The 26,241-nt window shown below is 36.6% G+C and overlaps 1 protein-coding gene and 3 long non-coding RNA genes across 6 annotated transcripts in view; 3 read left to right on the top strand and 1 right to left on the bottom strand.

Moving 5' to 3' along the window:
* Positions 1-26,241, bottom strand: part of LOC145822850 (uncharacterized) — a 42,961-nt gene extending 16,720 nt beyond the window's left edge. For both annotated transcript variants that reach the window (XR_014364671.1, XR_014364670.1), the window contains exon 1: positions 25,503-26,241. This is a non-coding gene — a long non-coding RNA (uncharacterized LOC145822850). The remainder of the gene's footprint in view (positions 1-25,502) is intronic.
* Positions 936-16,186, top strand: LOC145822849 (calmodulin calcium-dependent NAD kinase-like). 2 transcript variants are annotated; one of them, XM_082921206.1, is made up of 4 exons: positions 936-1,218; positions 13,800-14,331; positions 14,434-14,636; positions 15,398-16,186. In XM_082921206.1, the coding sequence occupies exons 2-4, from the start codon at positions 14,058-14,060 to the stop codon at positions 15,482-15,484; spliced, it is 564 nt and encodes a 187-aa protein (XP_082777332.1). In that variant the 5' UTR covers positions 936-1,218; positions 13,800-14,057; the 3' UTR covers positions 15,485-16,186. The 2 variants fall into 2 exon arrangements, with proteins under 2 accessions (XP_082777332.1, XP_082777331.1); XM_082921205.1 differs by having other exon boundaries at positions 14,425-14,636.
* On the top strand, positions 16,533-21,634 carry LOC145822852 (uncharacterized). Its single transcript, XR_014364673.1, has 3 exons — positions 16,533-16,827; positions 20,341-20,428; positions 20,911-21,634. It is a non-coding gene; the product is annotated as an uncharacterized LOC145822852 (long non-coding RNA).
* Positions 21,989-24,076, top strand: LOC145822851 (uncharacterized). The gene is made up of 3 exons (XR_014364672.1): positions 21,989-22,038; positions 22,366-22,508; positions 23,514-24,076. It is a non-coding gene; the product is annotated as an uncharacterized LOC145822851 (long non-coding RNA).

Raw genomic sequence — 26,241 nt, 5'->3', positions numbered from 1 at the left:
CTCAATCATAAGTTTCATTTTTTTTTTTAAACAAATAAACCTCGTTGCTAACAAAAGGAAACACAACAAATATATTATAAAAATAAAAAATAAAAAAATAAAACCCAATTATGAAATCTAATTTGCCCACCAAATAGAGTGGACCACCAAACAGAGCAATCCAATTTGCCTAGCAATAGATACACAACAAAAGCAATAATTAAAGAGATTTCTTTCTTGAATTTTCCCAATTTCTCAACATATTTACATGGAAAGTGAAGTGTGTTTGTGCAAGAACTCACAAAATCACCATATAATTGCAAGAAAACTGAAGCTAATTGTTGAAGTAAAACAGGGCATAGAGAGTTGAAGACTTACCAGTGGAGAGGAGAGACAAAGAAGAAATAATTAATTGATGAGTGGGCACATGATTGGCAAAACAGATTTAATAAATACTAAATAATTTTTTTGACAAGAAATGTTTAACTTTCTAAACTAATTTTCATTTTATTATATTTTACACAAATATATATATATATATATATACCTATACTATTATAAAGTGAACATCTTTTTATGGTGTCTTGAAGCCTTTGTTATGCTGCTACGTGTCTATTTTTTTATTTGAAATAAAAAAAAAATTATATAGATGAAGGGAAGGGATTTGAACCTTAGACTTATATCTATATAATAAGGCAAGAGGGATTTTGAAAATGTCTTAAAATGTATGTGAGATACATTTGGTTTTAAGGGCCAAGATGAATCTTGAGTTTAGATCAACGGCCAAGATGAATCAGAGATACATTTCCCAGCCGTTTGAGTTCATCTCTCCCTCTCTCCCACGTTCTCTTAAGCTCCCTCTCTCCCACGTTGTCTGTCATAGTGTCTCTCATCACCACAGCCATTGAAGACCCTTCGAACCCATCGATACCCACCCTCCTTCTTCGATACCCAACCCTTCGATACCCACCCTCCCTCTTCGATACCCACCCTCCCTCTTCGGTACGCTACTCCTCCTTCCCTTACAACCCTTCTCTTCGACCTGACCGAGGCTGTCACCGACCGAGCCTCCCTCCATCCGACGATCGAGTCAAGTCTCTCTCTCCGACGATCGAGTCTCTCGCCTGACTCGCTTCTCGCCTCTCAGTCCCGCCGGACTCTCTTCTGTCGACGGATCTGTCTTCTCTCGGCTCTCTCTCTCCGACCAGCCCGATTCTGTCCACCGACTCCAACCTACAGGTATACAAATTGAAATCTGCTGTTGTTATAGAATTAGTTTTTTTTTTTAGGATTTTTTTAAGGGGGCAAAAAAAAGAAAAGTTAAATCTGTTGTTGTTGTTGTAGAATTTGGGATTTTTTTTTTAGGGTTTTTTTGTAAGGGAAAAAAAAAAAGAAAATTGAAATGTGTTGTCGTTGTAGAGTTTTGTTCAAAAATTTTTTTTTTTTTGTGACTTATTGCTCCTCTATAGTTCTATCCATTAATCCTTATAAATTTTACTGCGTATTTTTCATGGGTTCTTTTGTGCTTTTATGTATATCAGCATATGTATAGCGATCCCGGGTTTACCCTTGTTGTACAGTGATCCGGACATGTGTCCGTGGATGTTGGTAGTTGGTTATTATCGTGTTTGCATCCTTTGTACCTTGTATATCGAGTTATAGGATGTGTTGGGCGGATTTGTTTCAGGTTGGTTGAGTTTAGAAACCAAAACTAGTTACCCAGATTTTTGGCCTGTAAGCTCGAGCGGAGGTGTTGGCGCTCGAGCGGGGAATACATCCATCCAGTATCTTGTTGTGCAGTGTTGTGAGCTCGAGCGTAGGGTTGGGAGCTCGAGCGGAGGCCTGGTTCTGCAAATGTGCTGAGCGAGTGCATTCTGCGCTCGAGCGGGAGGTTGGCCGCTCGAGCGGAAGTCTGTGAGTGGCCGCTCGAGCGGGGTGTTTTACGCTCGAGCGGAAACCTGGGTTAAAGTCCCGAATTTGTGACTCTTTAAATCACTTTTTCACTTTCTCTTCTCTCTCTTACTTTTCCAAAATCACCATTGTTGAGCCTCTCACTCTAGACTCTACCTTCTCTCTAGGTTTTGATCTAGTAGGAGTGATTTACTCACCTTTGGCCTTTACAAAAAAGTTGTTGATCGTCGAGGGCTTCATTTTAATTTGAAAATCTCGGGTTTTGGAGCACGTTGGGTTTTGTCGTCTTCTCCTTTGGGACTCCGAATTTGAGGTAGGGATAACCTACTCCTCTCTATGGGTTTTGTCTTTAAATTTTGGTATTTTGAGATGTTGGGCTTGGTTTGGTAATTTTGTGAAAGTTTGGGGCTTTTGTGTAATTTTGCAAAAGTTGGGGTTTTATTCATAATAAACCTAGATGCATGTTTGGCATAGAAAAATGGAACGATTGTTGAATCATTGATGAAAATGGGACCTAAGGGTTGAAATAGTAATTATGGAAAATGGCCTAATTACATTGTTTAATTAATTGGGATAATTAATTGGTGAGAAATGAGGAAATAAAATGTTGATTGAATATCCATTTGTGCATTTATTTTCTGTTTTAGAAATAACTGCTTTGGGCTATCGGTGGAGGATAGTCGAGATTGTTGTAGACAATGCATGATGATTAGGTAAACGGAAACTAATCAATGGAATGTGTCATGGAACTTGACGGTTGATAGAATACATTAATTGTGTGTATTGTGTGATTGTATATAGAACCAATGTGTTTGTATACGTTATGTGTAGAGGAGGAGATAGGGGATGTACTCCGCGGTTTAGGGGAAGATAGGGGATGTACCTCTAAACCGGATAGGTATTGGGAGGAGATAGGGGATGAACTCCGTAGACAGAGCTCATATGCTTGTCTAGAGAAGTGAAGATAGAGCTCATATGCTTATCTTTGTGAAGTGTGGATACAGCTTGTATGCTTATCTGTGGATATTGTTGATATACATATCTGTTGTAGAATGTGGATACAGCTTGTATGCTTATCTGTGGATATTGTTGATATACATATCTGTTGAGAATGTGGATATAGCTTTTATGCTTATCTGAATGTGAGATATAGTTTTTATACATATCTGTGGAAATGATGATAGAGCTAGCATGCTTATCTGTTGAAAAAGGGAAAATGAAAAGTAATTGGGACTTGTAAGTCGTTGACATAAATATGTAATTTATGTGATTGTATCAGTGTTGACCAACTATCAATTGCTAATGTTTTAGTCATTGTCCATGGTTGGTTTAGTGTATTTCTACTGGGCTGTGGCTCACCCTATATGGGAATATCATTTTCAGGTGCAGGAAGCATGCCACCTCCAAGGACATAGCTGGGAGGCTAGTGGCGGGCATAGTTTTGTCGTTTTACTTCTGATGTATTACATGTAATTTCAAGCCAAGGGCTTAATGTGTAAACGAGTTAGAACTCTTTGTTGTAACCAAGTGTTAACTTGGAAAGCTGTAAGCCCGTAGGGCATTTTGTTATGCGGTTAACATGTAATACTTATGTCTTGGAATTCTAATGAATGAAAGGAATGCAGTTAGTTTAAATGTAAACGCATGTCTTATCTGATGGGTTTATTGTTATTATTTTGAGGGCGTTACAACTTGGTATCAGAGCGTACCGGGTTCGAATACTTTGGGTACGTGGGAAGTGATTAGTATCACAATGGGTTTGTCTCGCTTGGTAGAGACTTAGATGTAGTATCATATGCTATGTGCTTAATTGATAACATGTTTATGTGACTATGTGGGTATGGGATTTAATTTCTAGGATGTTGATTGGATCCTTGAGTTTCTGGGAGTCTTGTTGGAAAAGCACTTGATCAATGCTGTTTCTAACCGGAACTCTAGTAACGCCTCGGGACTATCATTATCCGGAAATGAAGTTCGTAAGTGCTTATGTGTTTATGTGCTTATGTGGAGTGAATTACAGTTGTCCATGCATTAGGACGTGAGTGTTTAGTTTCGGCACACTTATGAATGTGCTAACGTTCTGTGTTGCCTTTATTAGGATGTCAGGACGAGGAAGAGGTGCTAGGCGTGGTAGACCTGCGAGGCAGGAAGTACCGTTACAGGGTGAGATTCCGGCAGTGCAGGAGGGAGTTGGGCAGGCCAATGTGGCCGAGCCAGTAGGTCAGCAGGCTATGGGTGCCTTGGCCAGAGAGATAGCAGGAGCTTTAGGTATTCTTAGAGCTGGGAATCAGGCAGCTGAGATAGGGCCTTCCTTCTTGAAGAGGGAGTTCTTTCGGTGTAATCCGGACGAGTTTATCGGGGATCCTAAAGAGCCGCTTAAGGCAGATGAATGGCTCGAACAGACAACGAAGACGTTTGAGATGTTTGGCATCGAGGACGGAGCACTGAAAGTGACCTTGGCATCCTTCCAACTGAAGGGAGATGCGGGTCAATGGTGGAAGTACGAGAAAGCTCGTGTTGGTGGTACTTGGGAGGCGTTTGTGAATGCTTTTCAGGAGAGGTTTTTATCAGCAGCAGCTAGGGAAAAGCTGAGGGATCAGTTTAGCCGGCTTAATCAGCAGGGCTTGTCAGTGGCCGAGTTTGAGGCTACTTTTACCAGTCTGTCTAGGTTTGCACCTGAACTGGTGGCGTCTGAGGAACGCCGTTGCTATGAGTTTGAGCGGAAGTTGAGGCGGGGCCTCAAGTTGAGAATTGGTGGGTCTTACATTCGAGAGTATAGACACCTGGTAGATGCTGCAGCTCATATGGAGCTTATGATGCAGGAGGAGGATGAGGGTCAGAGAGGCTCCAAGAGGAGCCAGGATAGTCAGAGTGATGGTAGGAGGCAGAGGGGTTATAACCCTCAGCAGTCTCAGGGTGCAGTCTCTAGATCGACCTTTCCAGTGCCGAGTGTAGGCTCGGGGAGAGGCAGTCAGGGGGAATTCACTTGTTACAAGTGTGGCCAGCTGGGTCACAAGGTATCTGTTTGCCCGCAGAAGGGTGGGGGTCAGAAAGCTGCTTCTTCTTCAGCTAGACCGCAGAGTCAGAGTTTGGGCAGGGGGCAGCTCTTGACTTGTTATCAGTGTGGACAACCTGGGCACATGAAGAGGTTTTGCCCACAGTTGAGTGCCACTTCGGGAGCGTCTGGTTCTAGGCAGACGCAGGGTTTTCAGCCAGCTCAGTCTGTGCAGGCCTCGAGGGCCAATCCGGGAGCTTCGTCATCCCAGTCTGTGCAGCAGTCTTTTGCTCCGAGAGGTGAGCAGGTAGACCAGGGGCCTACGGGGCGCGTGTATGCTGTTACCGCGCAGGATTTAGTACCGGCTCCATCAGTAGTGAGAGGTACTTTTCTGTTTTGCAACTCAGTTGCTAATGTGTTGATAGACACGGGTGCATCTCATTCTTTTGTATCTGCTGCATTTGCATCTGTTTTGGAATTGGAGTTAGCACAGTTAGCATCTCCTATTTGTGTGGTATCGCCTTTGGGTGGTGAGTTGATTCTGAAACAGGGTGTTAGAGGATGTGATATAGAGGTCGCCGACTATAGGCTTCCTTTTCCGTTTGTTGTCATGCCCATGAAGGGTTTTGATGTTATTTTGGGTATGGACTGGTTATCGTCATACCGGGCTGTTATTGATTGCTACCGCCAGAGGGTTACATTATGTACCTTGAGCGGGGAGTGGTTCCATTTCTTGGGAGACCGGGTTGGTAGTGTTTTGCCACCGGGGTATGATTCGCGAGGGCGAAGTGAGCTTAGTAGTCTACTTGCCAGCTTTGAGAGTGGTGAGAGTGGTGAGACCCAGGTTGTATTACCGAGGGTGGTTTGTGAGTATTCGGATGTTTTTCCCGAAGATCTTGTTAGTTTGCCACCTCACCGAGAGATAGAGTTCTCTATTGATTTAGTGCCTGGTACGGCGCCGATTTCTATGGCACCTTACCGTTTTGCTCCAGCAGAGTTGGTTGAGTTGAAAGTTCAGCTCCAGGAATTGCTAGATAAGGGCTTTGTTCGCCCTAGTGTTTCACCGTGGGGAGCACCGGCCCTCTTTGTTAAAAAGAAAGATGGTGCCTTGAGATTGTGTATAGACTACCGGAAGTTGAATCGGGCTACGGTTAAGAATAAGTATCCTATGCCCCGTATAGATGATTTGTTTGACCAGTTGAAGGGTTCCCGTTGTTTCTCTAAGATAGACTTGAGATCGGGTTACCATCAGTTGAGGGTCAGGGAGGAAGATATTCCTAAGACGGCATTCCGTACGCGGTATGGCCATTACGAGTTTTTGGTGATGCCATTCGGGCTTACCAATGCACCGGCAGTCTTTATGGACTTGATGAACCGGATTTTCCGGGAGTTCTTAGACCGATTTGTGGTTGTCTTCGTGGACGACATCCTTATCTATTCGTCTTCTGAGGAGGAGCACGAGGCACACTTGAGAGTGGTGCTTGAGTTACTTAGAGCCCATAGGCTGTATGCCAAGTTTGGGAAGTGTGAGTTCTGGCTGGGGAAAGTCAAATTCTTAGGCCACGTGGTATCCGGGAAAGGGGTGTCTGTTGATACATCCAAGGTGGAGGCAGTGCAAGATTGGGCACAGCCTAAGAGTGTGTTTGAGATCCGCAGTTTTCTGGGATTAGCTGGGTATTACTGTCGGTTTGTGAAAGATTTCTCCAGGTTAGCGTCACCGTTGACTAGACTGACTCGGAAGGGAGTCAAGTTTGTGTGGAGTGAGACTTGTGAAAAGTCGTTTCAAGAGCTGAAAGTTAGATTGACCACCGCTCCGGTGTTGATTATTCCGGAGAGAGGGTTGGGTTATGCGGTTTATTGTGATGCCTCACGAGAGGGTTTGGGTTGTGTGTTGATGCAGAAGGGGAAAGTGGTAGCTTATGGCTCACGTCAGTTGAAAATACACGAGAAGAATTACCCCACACACGACCTAGAGTTAGCAGCTGTGATCTTTGCCTTGAAAATCTGGAGGCACTACCTTTATGGTGAGAGGTTCGAGGTATTCTCGGATCATAAGAGTTTGAAGTATCTGTTTACACAGAGAGACTTGAATTTGAGGCAGAGGAGATAGATGGAGTTCATCGAGGATTATGATTTTGAGTTACATTATCATCCGGGAAAGGCCAATGTTGTGGCCGATGCCCTTAGTAGGAAGACCATTAGTGATGTTGCTAGTATAGCCATCCGGGAATGGGTGATGTTGGGAGCACTTGGCGAGTTTGATTTGCTACTGGGCGAATCTGTTGAGGCTGCGGCCTTGTTTTCTGTTGTTGCGCAGCCTACACTTGTGACTAGAGTGTTAGAGGCACAGAGAGGTGACCTTGAGGTAGAATCCCTCCGAGAGAAGATCTCCAGTGGGAAAGTTGAGAAGGGTTTGACGGTGTATCCCGACCTGAGTGTGAGATACCGAGACCGTTTGTTTGTACCGGAGGCTTGCCGTGAGGAAGTACTCCGAGAGTTTCACCATTCGCGCCTTGCAGTGCATCCGGGAGGTACTAAGATGTATCGGGATTTGGGCCGCCAGTTTTGGTGGCGGGGTATGAAAAGAGATGTGGCTGTTTTCGTATCGAAGTGCCTTACTTGCCAGCAAGTGAAGGCCGAGCATCAGAGGCCAGCGAGTTTGTTGCAACCCTTGCCTATTGCCGAGTGGAAGTGGGAGCATGTCACTATGGACTTCGTTGTGGGTCTTCCGAGGACTCAGCGGGGTAGTGATGCTATTTGGGTGGTTGTAGACCGGTTGACTAAGTCGGCGCACTTTATTCCTATGCGCGTGAGAGATTCGGTAGATCATCTTGCCGACCTGTATATTCGGGACGTAGTGAGATTGCACGGGGTCCCAGTGACGATCGTCTCAGATAGAGATCCTCGTTTTACTGCTAGGTTGTGGCAGAGTTTGCAGAGTGCCTTGGGCACTAAGTTGACCTTTAGTACGGCTTATCATCCTCAAACTGACGGGCAGTCCGAGCGTACTATTCAGATCCTCGAGGATATGCTTCGGGGTTGTGTCCTGGACTTCAGTGGGACGTGGGAGAGGCACTTGCCATTGGTAGAGTTTGCCTACAACAATAGTTTTCAGTCTAGCATCGGTATGGCACCGTTTGAGGCCTTGTATGGCCGACCGTGTAGGTCTCCAGTTTGTTGGGCCGAGGTGGGTGATGCACCTTTGTTGGGTCCGGAGTTGGTTAGGGAGACGACGGAGAAAGTTGAGCTTATCCGTAGGAGGCTTGTTACAGCCCAGAGTCGACAAAAGAGTTATGCCGACCGTAGGAGGAGACCTTTGGCGTTTGAGGTAGGTGATCACGTCTTTCTGAAAATATCACCTAGGTGAGGCCTGATGAGGTTTGGGAAGAGTGGGAAGTTATCCCCTCGGTTTATTGGTCCTTTTGAGATCCTTGAGAAGATAGGCGAGGTTGCTTATCGGTTAGCCTTACCGCCGCAGTTATCCGGAGTGCATGACGTGTTTCATGTGAGTATGCTTCGGAAGTATGAGCCAGATCCATCACATATGCTGGATTGGACTGATTTAGAGGTAGATGAGGATGCCTCGTATGAGGAGAGACCGGTTCGGGTCTTGGATAGGCGGGATCAGGTCCTGCGTGGCAAGACCATTCCTTTGGTGAAAGTCTTGTGGAAACATCACGGAGTAGAGGAAGCCACTTGGGAACGTGAGTTGGAAGTCCGTGAGAAATATCCGGACTTGTTTGTTGATGTGTGATCTTGTATTTAAATTTTACGTTATGTTGAACTTAAGAGCTTTTATATATGTCTTAAGTTGTAAAACATTGAGAATGTTTTGATTATTGGAAGCATGTTTTGGAACTTGCCTCGTATGGAAGTTGAATGTAACATTATATGTGTTAAGTATATTGTTGAAATTGGAAAGATAGTGCATAATGTTGATGCATGTTGAAAGTACATATGTTGTTTACATATTGTGATATGTCTCTTGTTAAAGGGATGGGATGACCGGTAATGGGTCGAATTGTTGACTGTTCAAGTGTAACACTGTTTAAAATGGAGGAAAGCTTGTTTTGCAACTTGTGCTTAATTTCGGGGGCGAAATTCTTTAAGGGGGGGAGGTTATAGCGATCCCGGGTTTACCCTTGTTGTACAGTGATCCGGACATGTGTCCGTGGATGTTGGTAGTTGGTTATTATCGTGTTTGCATCCTTTGTACCTTGTATATCGAGTTATAGGATGTGTTGGGCGGATTTGTTTCAGGTTGGTTGAGTTTAGAAACCAAAACTAGTTACCCAGATTTTTGGCCTGTAAGCTCGAGCGGAGGTGTTGGCGCTCGAGCGGGGAATACATCCATCCAGTATCTTGTTGTGCAGTGTTGTGAGCTCGAGCGTAGGGTTGGGAGCTCGAGCGGAGGCCTGGTTCTGCAAATGTGCTGAGCGAGTGCATTCTGCGCTCGAGCGGGAGGTTGGCCGCTCGAGCGGAAGTCTGTGAGTGGCCGCTCGAGCGGGGTGTTTTACGCTCGAGCGGAAACCTGGGTTAAAGTCCCGAATTTGTGACTCTTTAAATCACTTTTTCACTTTCTCTTCTCTCTCTTACTTTTCCAAAATCACCATTGTTGAGCCTCTCACTCTAGACTCTACCTTCTCTCTAGGTTTTGATCTAGTAGGAGTGATTTACTCACCTTTGGCCTTTACAAAAAAGTTGTTGATCGTCGAGGGCTTCATTTTAATTTGAAAATCTCGGGTTTTGGAGCACGTTGGGTTTTGTCGTCTTCTCCTTTGGGACTCCGAATTTGAGGTAGGGATAACCTACTCCTCTCTATGGGTTTTGTCTTTAAATTTTGGTATTTTGAGATGTTGGGCTTGGTTTGGTAATTTTGTGAAAGTTTGGGGCTTTTGTGTAATTTTGCAAAAGTTGGGGTTTTATTCATAATAAACCTAGATGTATGTTTGGCATAGAAAAATGGAACGATTGTTGAATCATTGATGAAAATGGGACCTAAGGGTTGAAATAGTAATTATGGAAAATGGCCTAATTACATTGTTTAATTAATTGGGATAATTAATTGGTGAGAAATGAGGAAATAAAATGTTGATTGAATATCCATTTGTGCATTTATTTTCTGTTTTAGAAATAACTGCTTTGGGCTATCGGTGGAGGATAGTCGAGATTGTTGTAGACAATGCATGATGATTAGGTAAACGGAAACTAATCAATGGAATGTGTCATGGAACTTGACGGTTGATAGAATACATTAATTGTGTGTATTGTGTGATTGTATATAGAACCAATGTGTTTGTATACGTTATGTGTAGAGGAGGAGATAGGGGATGTACTCCGCGGTTTAGGGGAAGATAGGGGATGTACCTCTAAACCGGATAGGTATTGGGAGGAGATAGGGGATGAACTCCGTAGACAGAGCTCATATGCTTGTCTAGAGAAGTGAAGATAGAGCTCATATGCTTATCTTTGTGAAGTGTGGATACAGCTTGTATGCTTATCTGTGGATATTGTTGATATACATATCTGTTGAGAATGTGGATATAGCTTTTATGCTTATCTGAATGTGAGATATAGTTTTTATACATATCTGTGGAAATGATGATAGAGCTAGCATGCTTATCTGTTGAAAAAGGGAAAATGAAAAGTAATTGGGACTTGTAAGTCGTTGACATAAATATGTAATTTATGTGATTGTATCAGTGTTGACCAACTATCAATTGCTAATGTTTTAGTCATTGTCCATGGTTGGTTTAGTGTATTTCTACTGGGCTGTGGCTCACCCTATATGGGAATATCATTTTCAGGTGCAGGAAGCATGCCACCTCCAAGGACATAGCTGGGAGGCTAGTGGCGGGCATAGTTTTGTCGTTTTACTTCTGATGTATTACATGTAATTTCAAGCCAAGGGCTTAATGTGTAAACGAGTTAGAACTCTTTGTTGTAACCAAGTGTTAACTTGGAAAGCTGTAAGCCCGTAGGGCATTTTGTTATGAGGTTAACATGTAATACTTATGTCTTGGAATTCTAATGAATGAAAGGAATGCAGTTAGTTTAAATGTAAACGCATGTCTTATCTGATGGGTTTATTGTTATTATTTTGAGGGCGTTACAATATGTTTGTCAATTGAATGGGTGGGCTTTTATGTATATCAGCATATGTTTGTCATATGTTTTTCATGGGTTCTTTTTTGCTTTTATGTATATCAGCTTTTATGCTTGAATGAAATTTTATTCAATCAATCCCCCCCTTGCCTTTGAATTTGCATCATGCCTTGAAATTTTATTTTAGCTTATTTTTCATGGGTTCTTTTGTGCTTTTATGTATATCAGCATATGTTTGTCAATTGAATGAGTGGGCTGAAATGTTGAAGTTAATTTTGGTTTAGTGATTGAAATTGGACTGTTTACCTGTGAAATTTCATCAATCTTCTCACCCTTTCAAACTTTTTTTGGAACAGTGATCTAAGAAAAAAAAAACTAGAAGTTTACATTGCATATATAATTCAAGAGGTGAATCTACCCCATCAAACTAAAAATCTAGCATTTTTTTTTGTCTTATTGGTTTTGGACATTGAGGGGCACAACTAAAGCGTTCTTTTCATTCTGTTTAGGTAAGTATGCTTGGAGTTCAATTTTTTTTTCTTTGTTCTTTGTGCATCATAAGTAATTGTAAATTGTAAAATATTTAGCTGATTTCACTTTTGATTTTGAGATAAGAATAGTTTTTGTTGGGTTTTCATGTGTTTATTGATGTGTTGCATTTATGTTAATGTGTTTGTTTTGGAATTGAATTTGTGAACTTTCTTCTCCCTCTGCATTGTAAATGTATGATGAAATGCTTGAATGAAATTTTATTTTAACAGTAAGTTACATCAATCCCCCCCTTGCCTTGAATTCGCATCATGTCTTCATTTACCAGAAGTTTACATTGCATATATAATTCAAGAGGTGAATCTACCCCATCAAACTAAAAATCTAGCATTTTTTTTTGGCTTATTGGTTTTGGACATTGAGGGGCACAACTAAAGCGTTCTTTTCATTCTGTTTAGGTAAGTATGCTTGGAGTTCAATTTTTTTTTCTTTGTTCTTTGTTCTTTGTGCATCATAAGTAATTGTAAATTGTAAAATATTTAGCTTATTTCACTTTTGATTTTGAGATAAGAATACTTTTTGTTGGGTTTTCATGTGTTTATTGATGTGTTGCATTTATGTTAATGTGTTTGTTTTGGAATTGAATTTGTGAACTTTCTTCTCCCTCTGCATTGTAAATGTATGATGAAATGCTTAATGAAATTTTATTTTAACAATAAGTTACATCAATCCCCCCCTTGCCTTGAATTCGCATCATGTCTTCATTTGATGGATTTATGGAAAGCCCACCTCTTTTCAAAGTATTAGTAAATATGTCAACCAAACAACAGATATATACATGTCTTCAATTTGTGTTTATTTGATTGCATGAAACTTCTCTTGAATCGATAGCCTCACTTTACTTTTTAATTTCTCTCTCTCTCTCTCTCTCTCTCTCACTCACTGTTAGTTGATTTTAGGTTTTTATATCTGGATTGATGGATCATACTATTTTATTTTATTTTTGTTTGTGTTTAAGGCTTCAAGGTCATTTCTTTGTTTCCGGAGTGGTATACTTCAACTGCAAAATTGAGTTGATTTTAGGTTTTTATATCTACAGTGATGGATCATACTATTTTCTTTTATTTTTGTTTGTGTTTAATTTCCTTATATTGGGATTGAAGAGTTTCTTTGTACATTGATGTTTTGATTATTGGAATTGTTGGGCTTCAAGGTCATTTCTTTGTTTCCGGAGTGGTATACTTCAACTGCAAAATTGAGAAAGGACAATGACTAATTGTTAGTTGTTATTTTGTGTTCAAATGTGGTGAGGTAGGAATTAACTTATATTCTCATAGAAAACTGCAAAGAAAACTCTTCAACTTATATTCTCATAGGCATTTTCATTTCAGTAGAAATTAACTTCAAATTCTTGATGCTTGCACTTCCAATAGTCTACATGGAAATTCAGTATTAACTCCTTCAGTGTTAAAAAGAAAATTCTTATTAAAGTCATTAAGAAGTCTTGACTGATAATGCTCTTGAGATTTCATATACACATAAGCTAGAATGTTCTATCCATTAAAGCTTTATTTCAATTTATTTGGAAGTTGCAATATGAATCTGTTACCTTTTGATCATATTAATGTTATTTAAATATGAGAGGCATCATATTTTTCTGTACCTTGCATATTGCTAGACCATGGCCTACCGAATGTGGTTGCACACAACCCTCACGGAAGAGCCAAGGGCAAGGGTCTGAAACTCCCATCCCATCCATCATTGACCACCTCTCTCAAACTTTCTGAAACTCTCCTATTCTCCCTACCAATAATTGCAACAAAGCTATAAAAAAATTCAATTAAAAAATATATAAAATGAAAATCTTTGATCCTTTGCCATAAAATGAAAATCTTTCTTCAATAAAGCTCAAGTTTTTAGTTATTTTATTCTTTATTTGGTTTCATATAAATGAGTGTGTTTTGAGAAGAGTTAGACTGAATGAGTGTGTTTTAAAATTTGAAATCTGAGAAAATGAGAGAGCGAGAAAGGACCGTCTGTGGGTGGGTGGGTGGTGCAGAGTTTTAGGCTTATTTTTTTATTTTATTTTATGTGTGGGGCTCTTGGGCGCATGTATAATTTGACCTCAAATTTTTTTTTTAAAAAAAATTATATTTTAATTTTTTTTTTGTTAGAAATGTGATATAGAGAGAGGGAGTGTGTTTTGTGAGTGTGTGTGTCAGTGAGAAAGGGACGAGAGGAAGAGAGAGAGAGTGTGTGTCAGTGAATGTGTATTGTTTTTATTTAAAAAAATAAATCTAAGCCGTTTATTTTTTTATAGGTGACGTGGCTCTATCTGAGACGTTGCCCGGAGGGAGAGGCTAGAGAGGATCCGGACTCTTCTTATGGATGGGTAGCACTACACCATTTTTTAGAAATATATATAACAAAGTAGTTGACTCATATCAATAGTAGTATAAACTCCTCTTATATACCAATGAATTGAAATTCATTCTGTTCTCATCTGCAAATCCCAATTCCTCAAATCTAAGCATAGTTCAATTCCAAGTCTGGTGACTCTTCTCTGCATAACAAAACCATGCAACTCAAAGTTAATACTCTCTCTCTCTCTCTCATAGTAGTAGCAGCAGCAGCAGTAGTAACAATATTCTCTCAAATTCTATCTTTAGATGGGCATATCCTTGCACACATCCTGGCTGCAACCTCCATTGGAGTCATCTCTGCCACTGCGTTTCACTACTACCATCAACAAAAGCCCCAAAAACAGTTGGAAGATCAAACCATAGTTCCATTGTTAGACAGGAATGAGTCTGGCCGTGTTGCCAAACTTGAAAGATTCTCCAATCATGTTGGTAAAAATCTATTCATCTCCATTCTTCTTTTCTTCTTTTTTTTTTTCATAATGTTTTTCTACTTTACAACAACTAAAATGTTTTATTGTTTAGGATTTGAAGATGGAAGTGAATGTCCCCAACTTTGCAAATTAGCATATGAGTACCTCAAAAAATCCAAAGAGTGTGAGAGTACTATCTATGAGTATTTTGCTGATGAGCCAAATGTTGATGAGCTGCATGTGAAGTTGGTTGAGAAGTTTGATAGGTGCATCCTTGCCTACTTTGCATTTCATTGGAGCCAAGCTTCTCTCATGATCAGTCAGGTAATCGAAAATTTTACTTCAAAAATTAGTCAGAAAAAATATTGAATTGAAAACTCTACTTCAAAAATTAGTCAGAAAATATTGGAGTAGTTGAGATTCATTTTAAATTAGGTCCCACTATATGTGTGTATGTTTTTATAAATGTTTCAACAACAATATTAGGTAATTGGAAAATTTAATTAGAAAATTACAATTTTTTATTTTAATGATGGAGATTCATTTCAGGTTGGGCTTTCTGATGTTTCAATTGCTGAATTTTCATTTATCCTTGAAAATCTTTCATTCATTCTCTTTTTCTTCTTCTTTTATTTTATTTTGGGAATGTGTGAATTGCAGGTATTGAGTATTGATTCTGATAAGAAAAAGTTGAAGGACTTTTTTTTGCTGGATACTAGGGTTTTGTTTATGGGTCATTTACGTTTTTTTAAAATCAATCTAATACATTTTAGTTCACTGGAAACTCCCACAGCTTTTGAGTTTGTGAATTTGTTTTCAAAAAAAAACAGGTATTGGTCAAAACCTCCCACTTGAGGGCATTGTAAAAATTATATATGATAACATTGTATTTTCCAGTGATGCAGTGTTGATGTGATAAAATTGTCACTTGGCTGGTTCTGTTTTTTGTTAAATAGAATGACCATTGTATTTTTTATTTTTTTTTTGGGCATTGTAAAAATTAACTCAACTAACTGGTTGGGGGTTGAGGGAAGGTTTTTACTAATCCCATAAGTCTGAAATATTGAATTCTCTTGATCCCACAGATTTTAGAAGATAATAAGCCTGAAGATATGCAGGTAAGGATGTCTAAAACCTACCTTTTTTTCCTTCGTGTCTTTTCATTTTTGTGAGGTTCCCATTAAAGTGTTTACATTCTTTGCAATAGGTAAATCCCTCTAACTCTAACTAATTAAATTATTTATTCCCTCAAGTCTTTTTATTGGCTGTTGTAAACTCCCACAGCTTCTGAGTTTATGAAACTTCCACAATTGTTTGAGTTTGTGAATTTTTTTTCAGATAACATTGTATTTTCCATAACATAATCAAATCCAATTTTTTGACTTTCAGTGGAAACTCCCACGGCTTCTGAGTTTGTTAAATTTTTTAAGTTTGTGAAACTCCCACAATTTTTTTAGTTTGTTAATTTTTTTTTCAGATAACATTGTATTTTCCAGTGATACAGGGTTTGGTCAAAACCTCCCTCTTGAGGGCATTGTCAAAATTATATCTGTTAACATTTTATTTGGTTTCTGTTTTAGTCAACCAACACTCACCCCCTTAAGAATTCAAGTTTCTTTTTCAGTATGTGTACTTTTCTGATAATTGTTCGAATTAGTGAGAGAAAGCTGAAAGGTAAATTGGGTTTTTTTAGGATAGCGAGTATGATTTTATTTTATTTTATTTTTTAGTTTGTAAAACTTTTCTTTTTTTTCTTTTTTTTTTTTTAATTTGCTGCTCATTTATTGCTGCAAACTAAATCCGTGAATTTGAGAGGCCCATTGAACTTTGTGGCTCATCGCATTCAACATTCCCTTCAAAATTTTGTGTCAGACCCCTTGAAGAATCAACATTAATATAGAACTCTGTCTCTCTCTCTCTCTCTCTCTCTCTCTCTCTCTCTCTCTCATACCCTCAATCTTTATTGTTTTCATCTTCAGTAATATCATAGCTTCATTCAATTGAAATGTGTGAAGAGAATAGTCCAAGTACAAATTAGAACAAGAGACACTCTATGAATTGAAGTTTATGGGTTCTTCTGGGTCTGCAATTCAATATGAATACTAGGTTATACAACTTTTTTGCTTCTGGGTACTGAATAGTGAAGACCGAATTTACTTTGATGGGTGTTCTGCTAATGAATTTGGTTTTTTTTTTTTTTTTTGTAATATCAGTTGCTTATGACAAGGAAGGTTTCGACTAAATTTAGACGTTTTAGGCATTTTAATCGGATGTGTTTTGCTTATTTTTGAAGTAACTGGGTTTGATTTCTATTTGTTGCTCGAAATTATGAAGTGGGAAATTTAGGGGAAATTTATGTTCTTCTCGGATTCTCTTACCTTTTCGGGAAGAAAGCGGGGATGAAGAGCTTTCTGTTCTTCCTAGGCACACCAAAGTTATTGTAACAGGAAACAACAGAACAATAGAACAAGGTGTCGTCAAGAAGGCTGTTGGTCTTGGTGGTTGGCATTGGCTGGTAATTTTCTTTTTTACCTTTACACCACTTTATCCTCTATTCATTTGACTTTAATCATATCATTGCTATTTTAAATTCTTTTGCCAAGTCACATTATTGTTATCTTTCTAGCTTTTTCAATTTCTAAGGCCTGTGGTGCTCTCTTGCCAGGTGCGATTCCTGAGTTTGAGCTCCTATTTCCCTTCTATTGAATGTAAAGAAATAGAAGTGAAAATCATCCAAATTTAAAATTTTGTTTTCTCACTAAACATCTGTATTATCAAACATATATCTATATAATAAGGGAAGAGGGTTTTTGGTGTTCTGTTTGTGCATTCTTATCCCAATTTTTATTTATTTATTTTTTTATGTAGCTTATGGGTTTGGATTTAATTTTTTAAAAAATTTTGGGTCTGAAATGTATCATGATTGGCAATGAGCTTTTACTTTGTTCACTTATATTCTTTATTTTTATTTTTCCACAAATTTAATATCCCAATACAACATCAAGGAACCGGCAAGGACTGCTAAATATGTAGCTGAAGTGTTATTTGGGGTTAGACCCAAATGTTTCTCTGCTGAATGGAACCATTAAGAGCACTACAATTTATATATAGAAAAATTAATGTGGTTTAAATTCATTATGGTTGTAGTCTTCACATTACCTAGAATCAATTTGCATATTGATTTTGTATGCATGTTTTTCTGATTTTTATGCGTACATGGAATTACTGTCGTATTTAATTTAGTTTTGGGATCTTTCCAATTATATAACTCTCCATAAGAAAATGATGTTTTATTTTAGATATTTAAATTTATTATTAGCAACACATTTAATTATCTATTTCTTGGCGAATTTTAATTGAAAGAACAAGAATTTTGTTTACGAAAGATAGAGGGTAACTCTTCTAGATTAATGTTAAAGACTTGCACTTTGGAATTTACAATTCATTTGCAATGACAACGCAATGGAGTTGAGTTACATGATTGAATTTGTAATAAATCAAAAGTTAATATGTAATTTGTCATATCATTACAAATAAAATTAGAAGAGATTGTTTTTTATTGGTGTGAATTCTTTTTCCAATTATTATTATTTTGTTTGTTTGTTTGTTTTTTTTTTTGTTTTTTTTTTTGGGACGTATACATTGACCACTTCCCATCATTTCTCCCCTTATTTTATTAAGGGTAGCTCTAATTTAATGGATAAATAAAAAATATTGGAAATAGCATATTAGTTGCTTTTTAAGAACAATAATTAAGAAATTGAGGTGATTCACCTACAAAGTGGCTTATCAAATAATGTCAGCTACTTCATACATTAAAAAATACTAAGAAAAATAATATATAGATCAAGAATTCAAACACAAAACAAATGTTAATAAAGTAATGTATGTTTTAAATTCACTTCACATGTGAATTCGACTGTAACCGAGTTAAACCACACACTATTTAATTTTTTTTTTTTTTTTGATATACTATTTAAGGCTATATTTGTTTGGGTATACTACATAATTTCTCTTAAGTAGTTTTATGAAAAATCATCTAACCTTTGTAGGTTGATTGATTGATCCTGAACATTTTTGGCTATTTGATCACAACTTTGAGACACTTTTCATAAAACATTTTTATGATCGTTAACATTTTTGCAACACATAGACTGTAATATAAGAATTTTATTAGATAGTGCCTTCAGGCACGGGCAATCTCTGTTATTTTTTAAAAAGGTGTTATTTTTAAAATGAAACTGGTATTTGATGAATCTTTTTTCTCTTTGTTTCACTTTTTCAGGTTGGTGATGATATACGGATGATGATCCAAGTTAGGTTTTTTTTCCAATCAATTTGTTTCATATGAATAAAAATTTCAGCATCGACAACCACCCTCCCTTCGAACTCGCACTCACAAGGTTCGATTTCTGCCTCTCTCCTTTCGTAGATCAGTTTATTACTTCTTTTAATTAATTTCAATAAATTTCTTGATTTCTAATTTCGTAGATCAGTTTATTGCATTCCACTAGATCAGTTTATGGCTATGTCTGGTTTGTCTATATGGTTGCAACACCACCACCGCTGCTCATCATCACCACTGCCGCTGTTGATGCAAAACCCACTTCATGCTCAAACAGAATGTGTTCAAGGAAAGCTTCAAGTAAAATTCTTCAATACTTTGAAATAGACCACAGCTCTATTCATACTTTTTTTATTTTTTTATTTCTCAATCAATAAGTAACTAATTATAAATACGAAAAATATTTATATTATCAAACAAATCACTAACTCATACTTTTGTACAGTATTATTACTATTTTTTTAAATAAGTTTTAAACATCCAATACAGACTCAACACAATGTATGCTACAACACTATGGATTGGGAATCAGATCACAGTGAACATTTTGAGTTGTGTATTGTATGTGTCTGTTTGAACCTACATGGAAGGAAGCACATGCGAATTTGGGACAGTGACTGCATACCCTTTCTCTTTCTTTTGATTTTTTAAGTATCTACTGTATTGTTCTGCATGCTAATTTTGTAATTAAGTTCTGATGTCAAACTTAAACATTTCAATTGACTTAAACCCACTTCATATTGTATTGTTTTGCATGCTACATCCTTTCAATTTTCTCCCACAAAAGCACCCTGTCACAATTTTATATATATATTTTAATCTTAATATATATATTCCTTGCCTTCTGTAGCTCCTACAGTATTACCTACACTTCCTTCACTGGGACAAACTTCATATATTATACCAAGGGATTGTTGATAGTGTATTATTTGCTTCTTTTGACAGCGACATATTCTTCAACCTTGAATAGATTTAATTTTTTGAATTGGATATTTTGATGGCTATACTAGAAATGTATCAATGTGCTCTATCTTCATTTATTTATTTTTTTGAATTAATGATTGAAGACTGAATAGTGATCTTTGAAACATAAACTTGACACGCAGACCTGGCCATAATGCAAATGAAGATGTTCACTTGACAGTGAGGAAATCTACAGCAGGTCCGCATTTGAATATGAGAAATATGGGATTTGTTACGCTACACTAGATGCAAATTATAGTATTTATGGTGCATATATGGTGGTGAAAATCCATTAGAAAAGGAGATTGTAAACTTAAGACCAGGGAAAGCTTCGAGTAACTCACTTAGAGATCAATTAAAATTTGTTATTTAAAATATTAACATATAGTTCTGGGAAAGCTACTGAAGATTAAAGTTGATTTTGTTGGTTGTCGTTCATGTTGGTTGTTGATTTACTTGATAGATAGTATAAATTTGTTTTGTTTTTTTGTTTTTGTTTTGTGGCATAAATTTATGTTTGGACTTTCTAAATGATAAATGGTGAACTTCAAAATACTTATGATTATAACGAATTTTGATTTTGGTTTTAATTTGAATTGGATACTTTGATGATGGTTATACTAGAAATGTATCAATGTGCTCAATCTTCGTTTATTTATTTTTCTTAATTAATGATTGAACACTGGATAGTCATCTTTTAAACATAAACTTGACATGCAGATCTGGCCATAGAGCAAATGAAGATGTTCACTTGATAGTAAGGAAATCTCCAGTCCTCGATTTCTGCCTCTCGAACTCGGCTCGCAAGGTAGTCCTCGGTTTCTACTTCTCCCCTTCTCTCTCTGTTGGGCTGTGTGTTTTTTTTATTATTGCGATTTCTGATACTGTTTGGTTAATTTTAGGTTTTTTTTTTTTTGAGTTCATGTCTTGCCTCTCTCTTTCTCTTTCTGACGGGTTGTGTCTATTTTTTAATTGTATCTACATATGAATAATTGCGATTTCTGATGTTGTTTGGTTAATTTTAGTGGTTTTTTTGAGTTCATTGTGAAATTCGATTATATTTGATTGGATGTTATTGTTGTTGTTTATATTCATGTTATTGTGCGTACGAATTTTTTCCCGGAAAAAAGTACCCATAAAGTGCCTTCAATTTATAAACGTGGTTTCACACAATCACAGCACCTTCGATCTTCCTTACCATTGCCAGACTTGGCTTGGAGAATGAGATTCAATTATTATGGTGTTACCCTCCCTCTGAAATTTCGACAATTTTTATTTTATTTTTAACAGGAAATTTCAACATTGTCGAGGAAGCATCATTGTATCAGTGAAGTTTCAGTTCAGTTCTTATCCTCGAGACAGTGAGTCTTCGCTCTCAGTTTTTGGATTTGATACATTGATTTCTAATTTATCTTATTTGAAATATTGCATTCCAGTATAAAAATTGTTAATTTCTGTGTTTGATATTAAAGATTTAGATTTTGTAACAATTTTATCTGATGTAAAAATGTGAAACAGCACATCTAGCAAAAAATCAACTCAAACAGAAAGGAAACAAGTCACCAATTCCTTTGTTGTTTTTCAGCTATGTTAACTCACAATTTCATTATTCTTTTTTGTTTTCCTCAAAGATGTTTGGTTCATAGAATTGTACAACATTTGAGGACAACAGAGTATTTAACAATTCTTCCAAATTTGAGTTTGAATTCCCAAACGAGGCACAACTCTTGATAAAACAATGTAACCAAGAACAATAAAATGGCTGCATCATCCACAAAATAAAAATTCAATGATATGATCAATTTTTTTTAATATGATATCACCGTTATATTAATTTTATTTATTTTTACGTCCAATGCCTATTTACAAACGAGTAATAGTGTGATAAGTAAATTTGTTTATCTTATCATCATCTTTACATTAGTGGAATGGATCCCAATCATTAATTCAATTTGTTTTTATGGGATGATTGATAGTGGTATCATGGCTCAACACAATCCATATGTTGCACATATTGTTTTATAGTTTGGCAACTTAATTTCAATAGGACTTCTAATATAATATATCCTTTTAGTCATGGGGGAACCAAAATTTAAAGCTTAAATAAAAAATAAAAAAAAACTATCCATGCATTCTTCTTTAATTGAATTGTCATTTGTGCTTCTATTTTATTGCACTTTTCATCAGGTTTATTTAAGAAAATTAATTCCATGATTGTATCCATAAATCCTATATCACATCTCTCTTGCTTGCTTTGTATCTTCAAGTGATTAACAAGTTTCTTGATTTCTTCAGTGCAATGGTATTTTAAAGTGCGTAGGTTTCTTGATTTCAAATTTAAAACTCTCTCTCTCTCTTTCTCTTTTCTCTCTCTCAGCTTTTGTTGTTTCCTTCTTTCCCCCATCAGAGCTCACTCCGGTAAGTTATTTCTCTCAGATTTTGTTGTTTCACTCCTCTCCTTCTTTCTCTTTCAGCTTTTGTTGCCCTCCGTGAAATTTATAATTTTAAAGTTGCCCTTTTGTTCTCTATTCTGTTTAAAATATGTAGAAATTCAAACATGTCTACAACTCCAGATATTGATTATACTTTGTTTTTCCTTTTCCCCTCCCGTTTCTGCCTCTGCTACATTAATTTTGTTTCCTAGCTCTTTGATTTACACATTATGATGAGAAGGTAGACCAATGTTGCTCTTTTTTATTTTTTAGATAACTAAATGAAGAATTATGTTTGAAATCAAAATTACAGCGCTGATAGGAAGTTGACTGACTGGAATACAGGGAGAAACTAAGCCTGGGCGCAAAACACTTCTCCTGATGATGGTTTATCAGACAGACTTATGCCACTGGGACACCCAAGTATGTGTTCCATCAGTGCAATGGTGTTTTAAAGTGCGTAAGTTTCTTCATTTTTCATTCAAAAATTTTAAATATGATTCAAACTCCAAGGTTTATTTGGTAGCACATTGTTGTTCATTGTTGGTTTTCAAATAATTTCTTCTTCCATGTGTTTATTTTTTTTATTATTTTTTTTATTTATTGAGTTGGCCTTCCATGTGTTTTGTATTAGCCACAACTGGTTGCATATGTAATGCTTGATAAAAAGGTTCAGTTAGAAGGATCATTTGCTTACATATGTATTATCATGTGCAACGTCTCCTATTTGGAACTCTAGAACCATTGTACACTTGAGAAAAGTCTAATATCTATATTCAAACATATTATTATGATTTGTGAATAAGGTACTGCAAGTCCAAGGAAAAATCAAACACTGAATTTTCATTATTGATGAGTTCGTTTTTTTAACTTTTACATTTGATTCATTTAGGTGATTTTTGTGTAGTTAGTTCAGTTTATAGTTGTAGCAAAATTTGAAAATATTTCTCTTATATTTGGTTAGAATGGTTTAGATAATCCCAACTAAAAAGTGAAGCGTTGAGATTTTTTTCACTCTCTCACTATTTCCATTTCTCTCTTCTTTCTCACCATACCTCTTCTATCTTCTATTGACTCTTTCTCTTCTTTCTCTTCTTTCCCTACACCTACAACACTGCTGTTCACCCCTAAGCCATCACCGACTCTGTTCGCCTCACATGTGCCTCCTCCGCATCCCCTTCATTCCCTGCTAATGATGTCGCCACCAGTGGCAATGGATGCCTCCCAAACCTTTTTTTTTTTTTTTAATCTTTTTCCCATTTGTATCCTTTTTCCCATTTGTTTTCTTTACACCATGCTTTTAGGTACGGGCATACACTAAATTTTCTTTACACTGTGCCTCCCAAACAATGTATAATGCTAAATTTTCTTTAGGGAATTGACCCACAATGCCTAAAATATTGTTCTGTTGCTATACATGGTGTAATTGGTATTGTTTATGCATTTGTATTTGTTGTATAGGTACTTTAACTCATTGCAGAGTGAATGCTTTTCTGCCTGTTTCCAATCCGATGTAAATATGGTCATTTCAGCACCAACAGGAAGTGGAAAAATAATATTTTTTGAGCTTTGCATTTTGAGACTGCTCTCAAGGTTCATCTCTACAGAGGGAAGATTTATTCACTTAAAGCGAATGCTTAAAACAGTAGGCTTTCTACAATTTTGTATATGAAAATTTTTTAGATGTTTATTTAAACATTGAAAAGTGCAGAAGATTATTGATTTCACACCTACAGATGTTCTTTATTTCATTAACTTTGTATTGTTGGTTGGTTTTGGGAATAAACTCCTCATGTTGTGGAAGGAATTTTGTTATTATTTGATTTATATATAGATATATAATATATTTTTAGGGTCTATTATACCTTTTTGTCTGACTGATGAGGTCTATTATAATTGTTAAATCCATAATTGCTTCAACAGTTGAAATCTTTTCCTGTATGCGTTCACATTTATCAGTGATTAGAAAAGGGATGTACCTTACAAAACATTTACAGTAGTATTTAGTCCTTACATAGGTGTTTCCATGATTTTATATATCTGTTGTGTTACATAAGGTTTGAACAAAATATATATGGTCTCTCTGCACCATTAGTAAGTTGTTGTACTTGATTTTTTCTTATTTCCATGTGGTGTAGATTGTGCCGAGAATACATTTTTTAAAATCTCATGTGACCATGTAGGCAAGTTAAATTTTTTTTTTCCCCTATATTTTTTCTCATGTAGTTTTGGGTTTATAATTTGCAAAGAACTATTACAATGTTGAGTTGTGGCAATAGCACTAGCAAGTGTGCATTGCTTGGTGTTTAAAATTAATTTTTTTTTAAATTACAAAGTATTGGTTGGTGTGCATTTCAATTTTAATTTTTTTATAGATTATAGAGCACTGGCTGGCATGCATTGTTTGGTATTCAATTTTAATTTTAATTTTTTTTTTGTAATTGTCAAGCATTGGTTGTGCATTGTTTGGTGCAATTTTTTTTGGATTATTGTGTTAACAAATGTACAATATCTTTGGTTTGTGCGTTTTATTTTGTATCTATAAATTTTTTTTTTTTTTTTGACTTGCTTGGTAAGGATGCTTTTATTTTTAATTTTTGTGTTGATATGAAGTTTATGCTTTAGAGTCATAAAGTTTGTTAATAAAATCAAAATGTTTATGATTGAGTTACTTGTCGTACCTTAAATAGTTGATTAGGAAATGTTTATTTTCAAGTTTAAAAAAAAAAAAAACTTTTCAAAATTAACCAGACCTTGATTTATATTTTGACTTCAATTTTTTAGCAACAAATGGAATAAATTATATTTTAACCCAACAATTTTTTATTCAATTACATTTTGATTTTATCATTATTTGCACCGTGCCTTTAGGCACGGGCATACACTAGTATATATATATATATACACAGATTGTTGTTCCACAGAAGAAACTGGTATTTTCATTTTATTTATTTTATTTTATTTTACACAAACTGGTATATATATATACATACATACATATATACACCCTATATAGGTCTCTCTCTCTCAATCGATTATGTATATATGTTCGTAAAATTGATTATATATGTGTTTGAATGTAATTTATGTGTTTTTCTTCATCATCTTCAACTGTTTAACTTTAGATTTACAGTCATAGAACTCCTCAACCTCCGTAGCCCTATCTCCATCAAAACAAAATTAAAAATCTAATTTAATCAATTAAAAATCAAAACAAAACTTTTGCTAAACACTGAACAATGCTTCAACACATACAAATCTAACAATATGTCCCCACAATCAACAAATCTGAGAAACATAACCCTGGATCTATGAAGACGAAGATAGAGAAAAAGCAATAACTATAACAACACCAATGTAAAACAAAGATTCATACAAATCAAACCACGTAATAGCACCGTAAATCAAACCGAACATCAAATGGAAAAAAAAAAAAAAAAATTTACCCACTAAAATTTGTTGAGATCAGCGAATCGTGGTACAAAAACGATGAATGATTGCTTCAGCTCAACAAATGGTCGATCCAAATTGATAAACAATTGCTCCAGATCTGTGAATGGTGGCTCTAGATTGGTGATCGGTGGCTCAAGATCGGCAACGAACTTTGGAGACTCACATTTCGTCACAGGGATGTCGAAGAAGAGTGAAGGTTTTGGAATAAAATAATCGACAAATATAGATATGTGGTCAAGGTTAATTTGGTCATTTGATGAGTTAGTTCAGACTTTGGCTTAGTCTCCTAATTTATATCTCACCTTCCTCTGCAGGATTAAATAGCCCATCATATGTGAGATACCATATCTGGATGGTTTGTTAGTCCGTGCTTTAATTTTTTAATCAAATATCGGATTAATAATTTTATTGGACTATTAGTTCAATTCTAAGTAGATGTCCGCCCAAACAAACATGGCCTTAGAGTTTTGAAATTAAAGATAAGAGAGAGATAGAGATAAAGTAGAACTAAAATAACCTTCTTCAAAATCTAACTTCAAGAGTGAGAGCGAAGCCCTTAAGGAGATGGGTGGTGTGCCTAGAATCAACCGGAGGAGAAAATTACGGCGATCGGGGATGGGTGGTGCGGTGGTGAAATGAGAGAGAGGGCTTGCAGCAGCCAGAGTTGGGAAGGACGTAGATAAGCTGCGGTGAGAGAGAGGTTAAGAGGGAGGAAGAGAGGAAGAAAGAAACTAAA

The sequence above is a fragment of the Camellia sinensis genome, chromosome 3, assembly GCF_055761805.1.
Source record: "Camellia sinensis isolate YWXY chromosome 3, ASM5576180v1, whole genome shotgun sequence".
Lineage (NCBI taxonomy): Eukaryota > Viridiplantae > Streptophyta > Magnoliopsida > Ericales > Theaceae > Camellia > Camellia sinensis.
The sequence above is the reverse complement of the archived record's forward strand: the minus strand, read 5'-3'. Positions and strand labels throughout refer to the sequence as shown.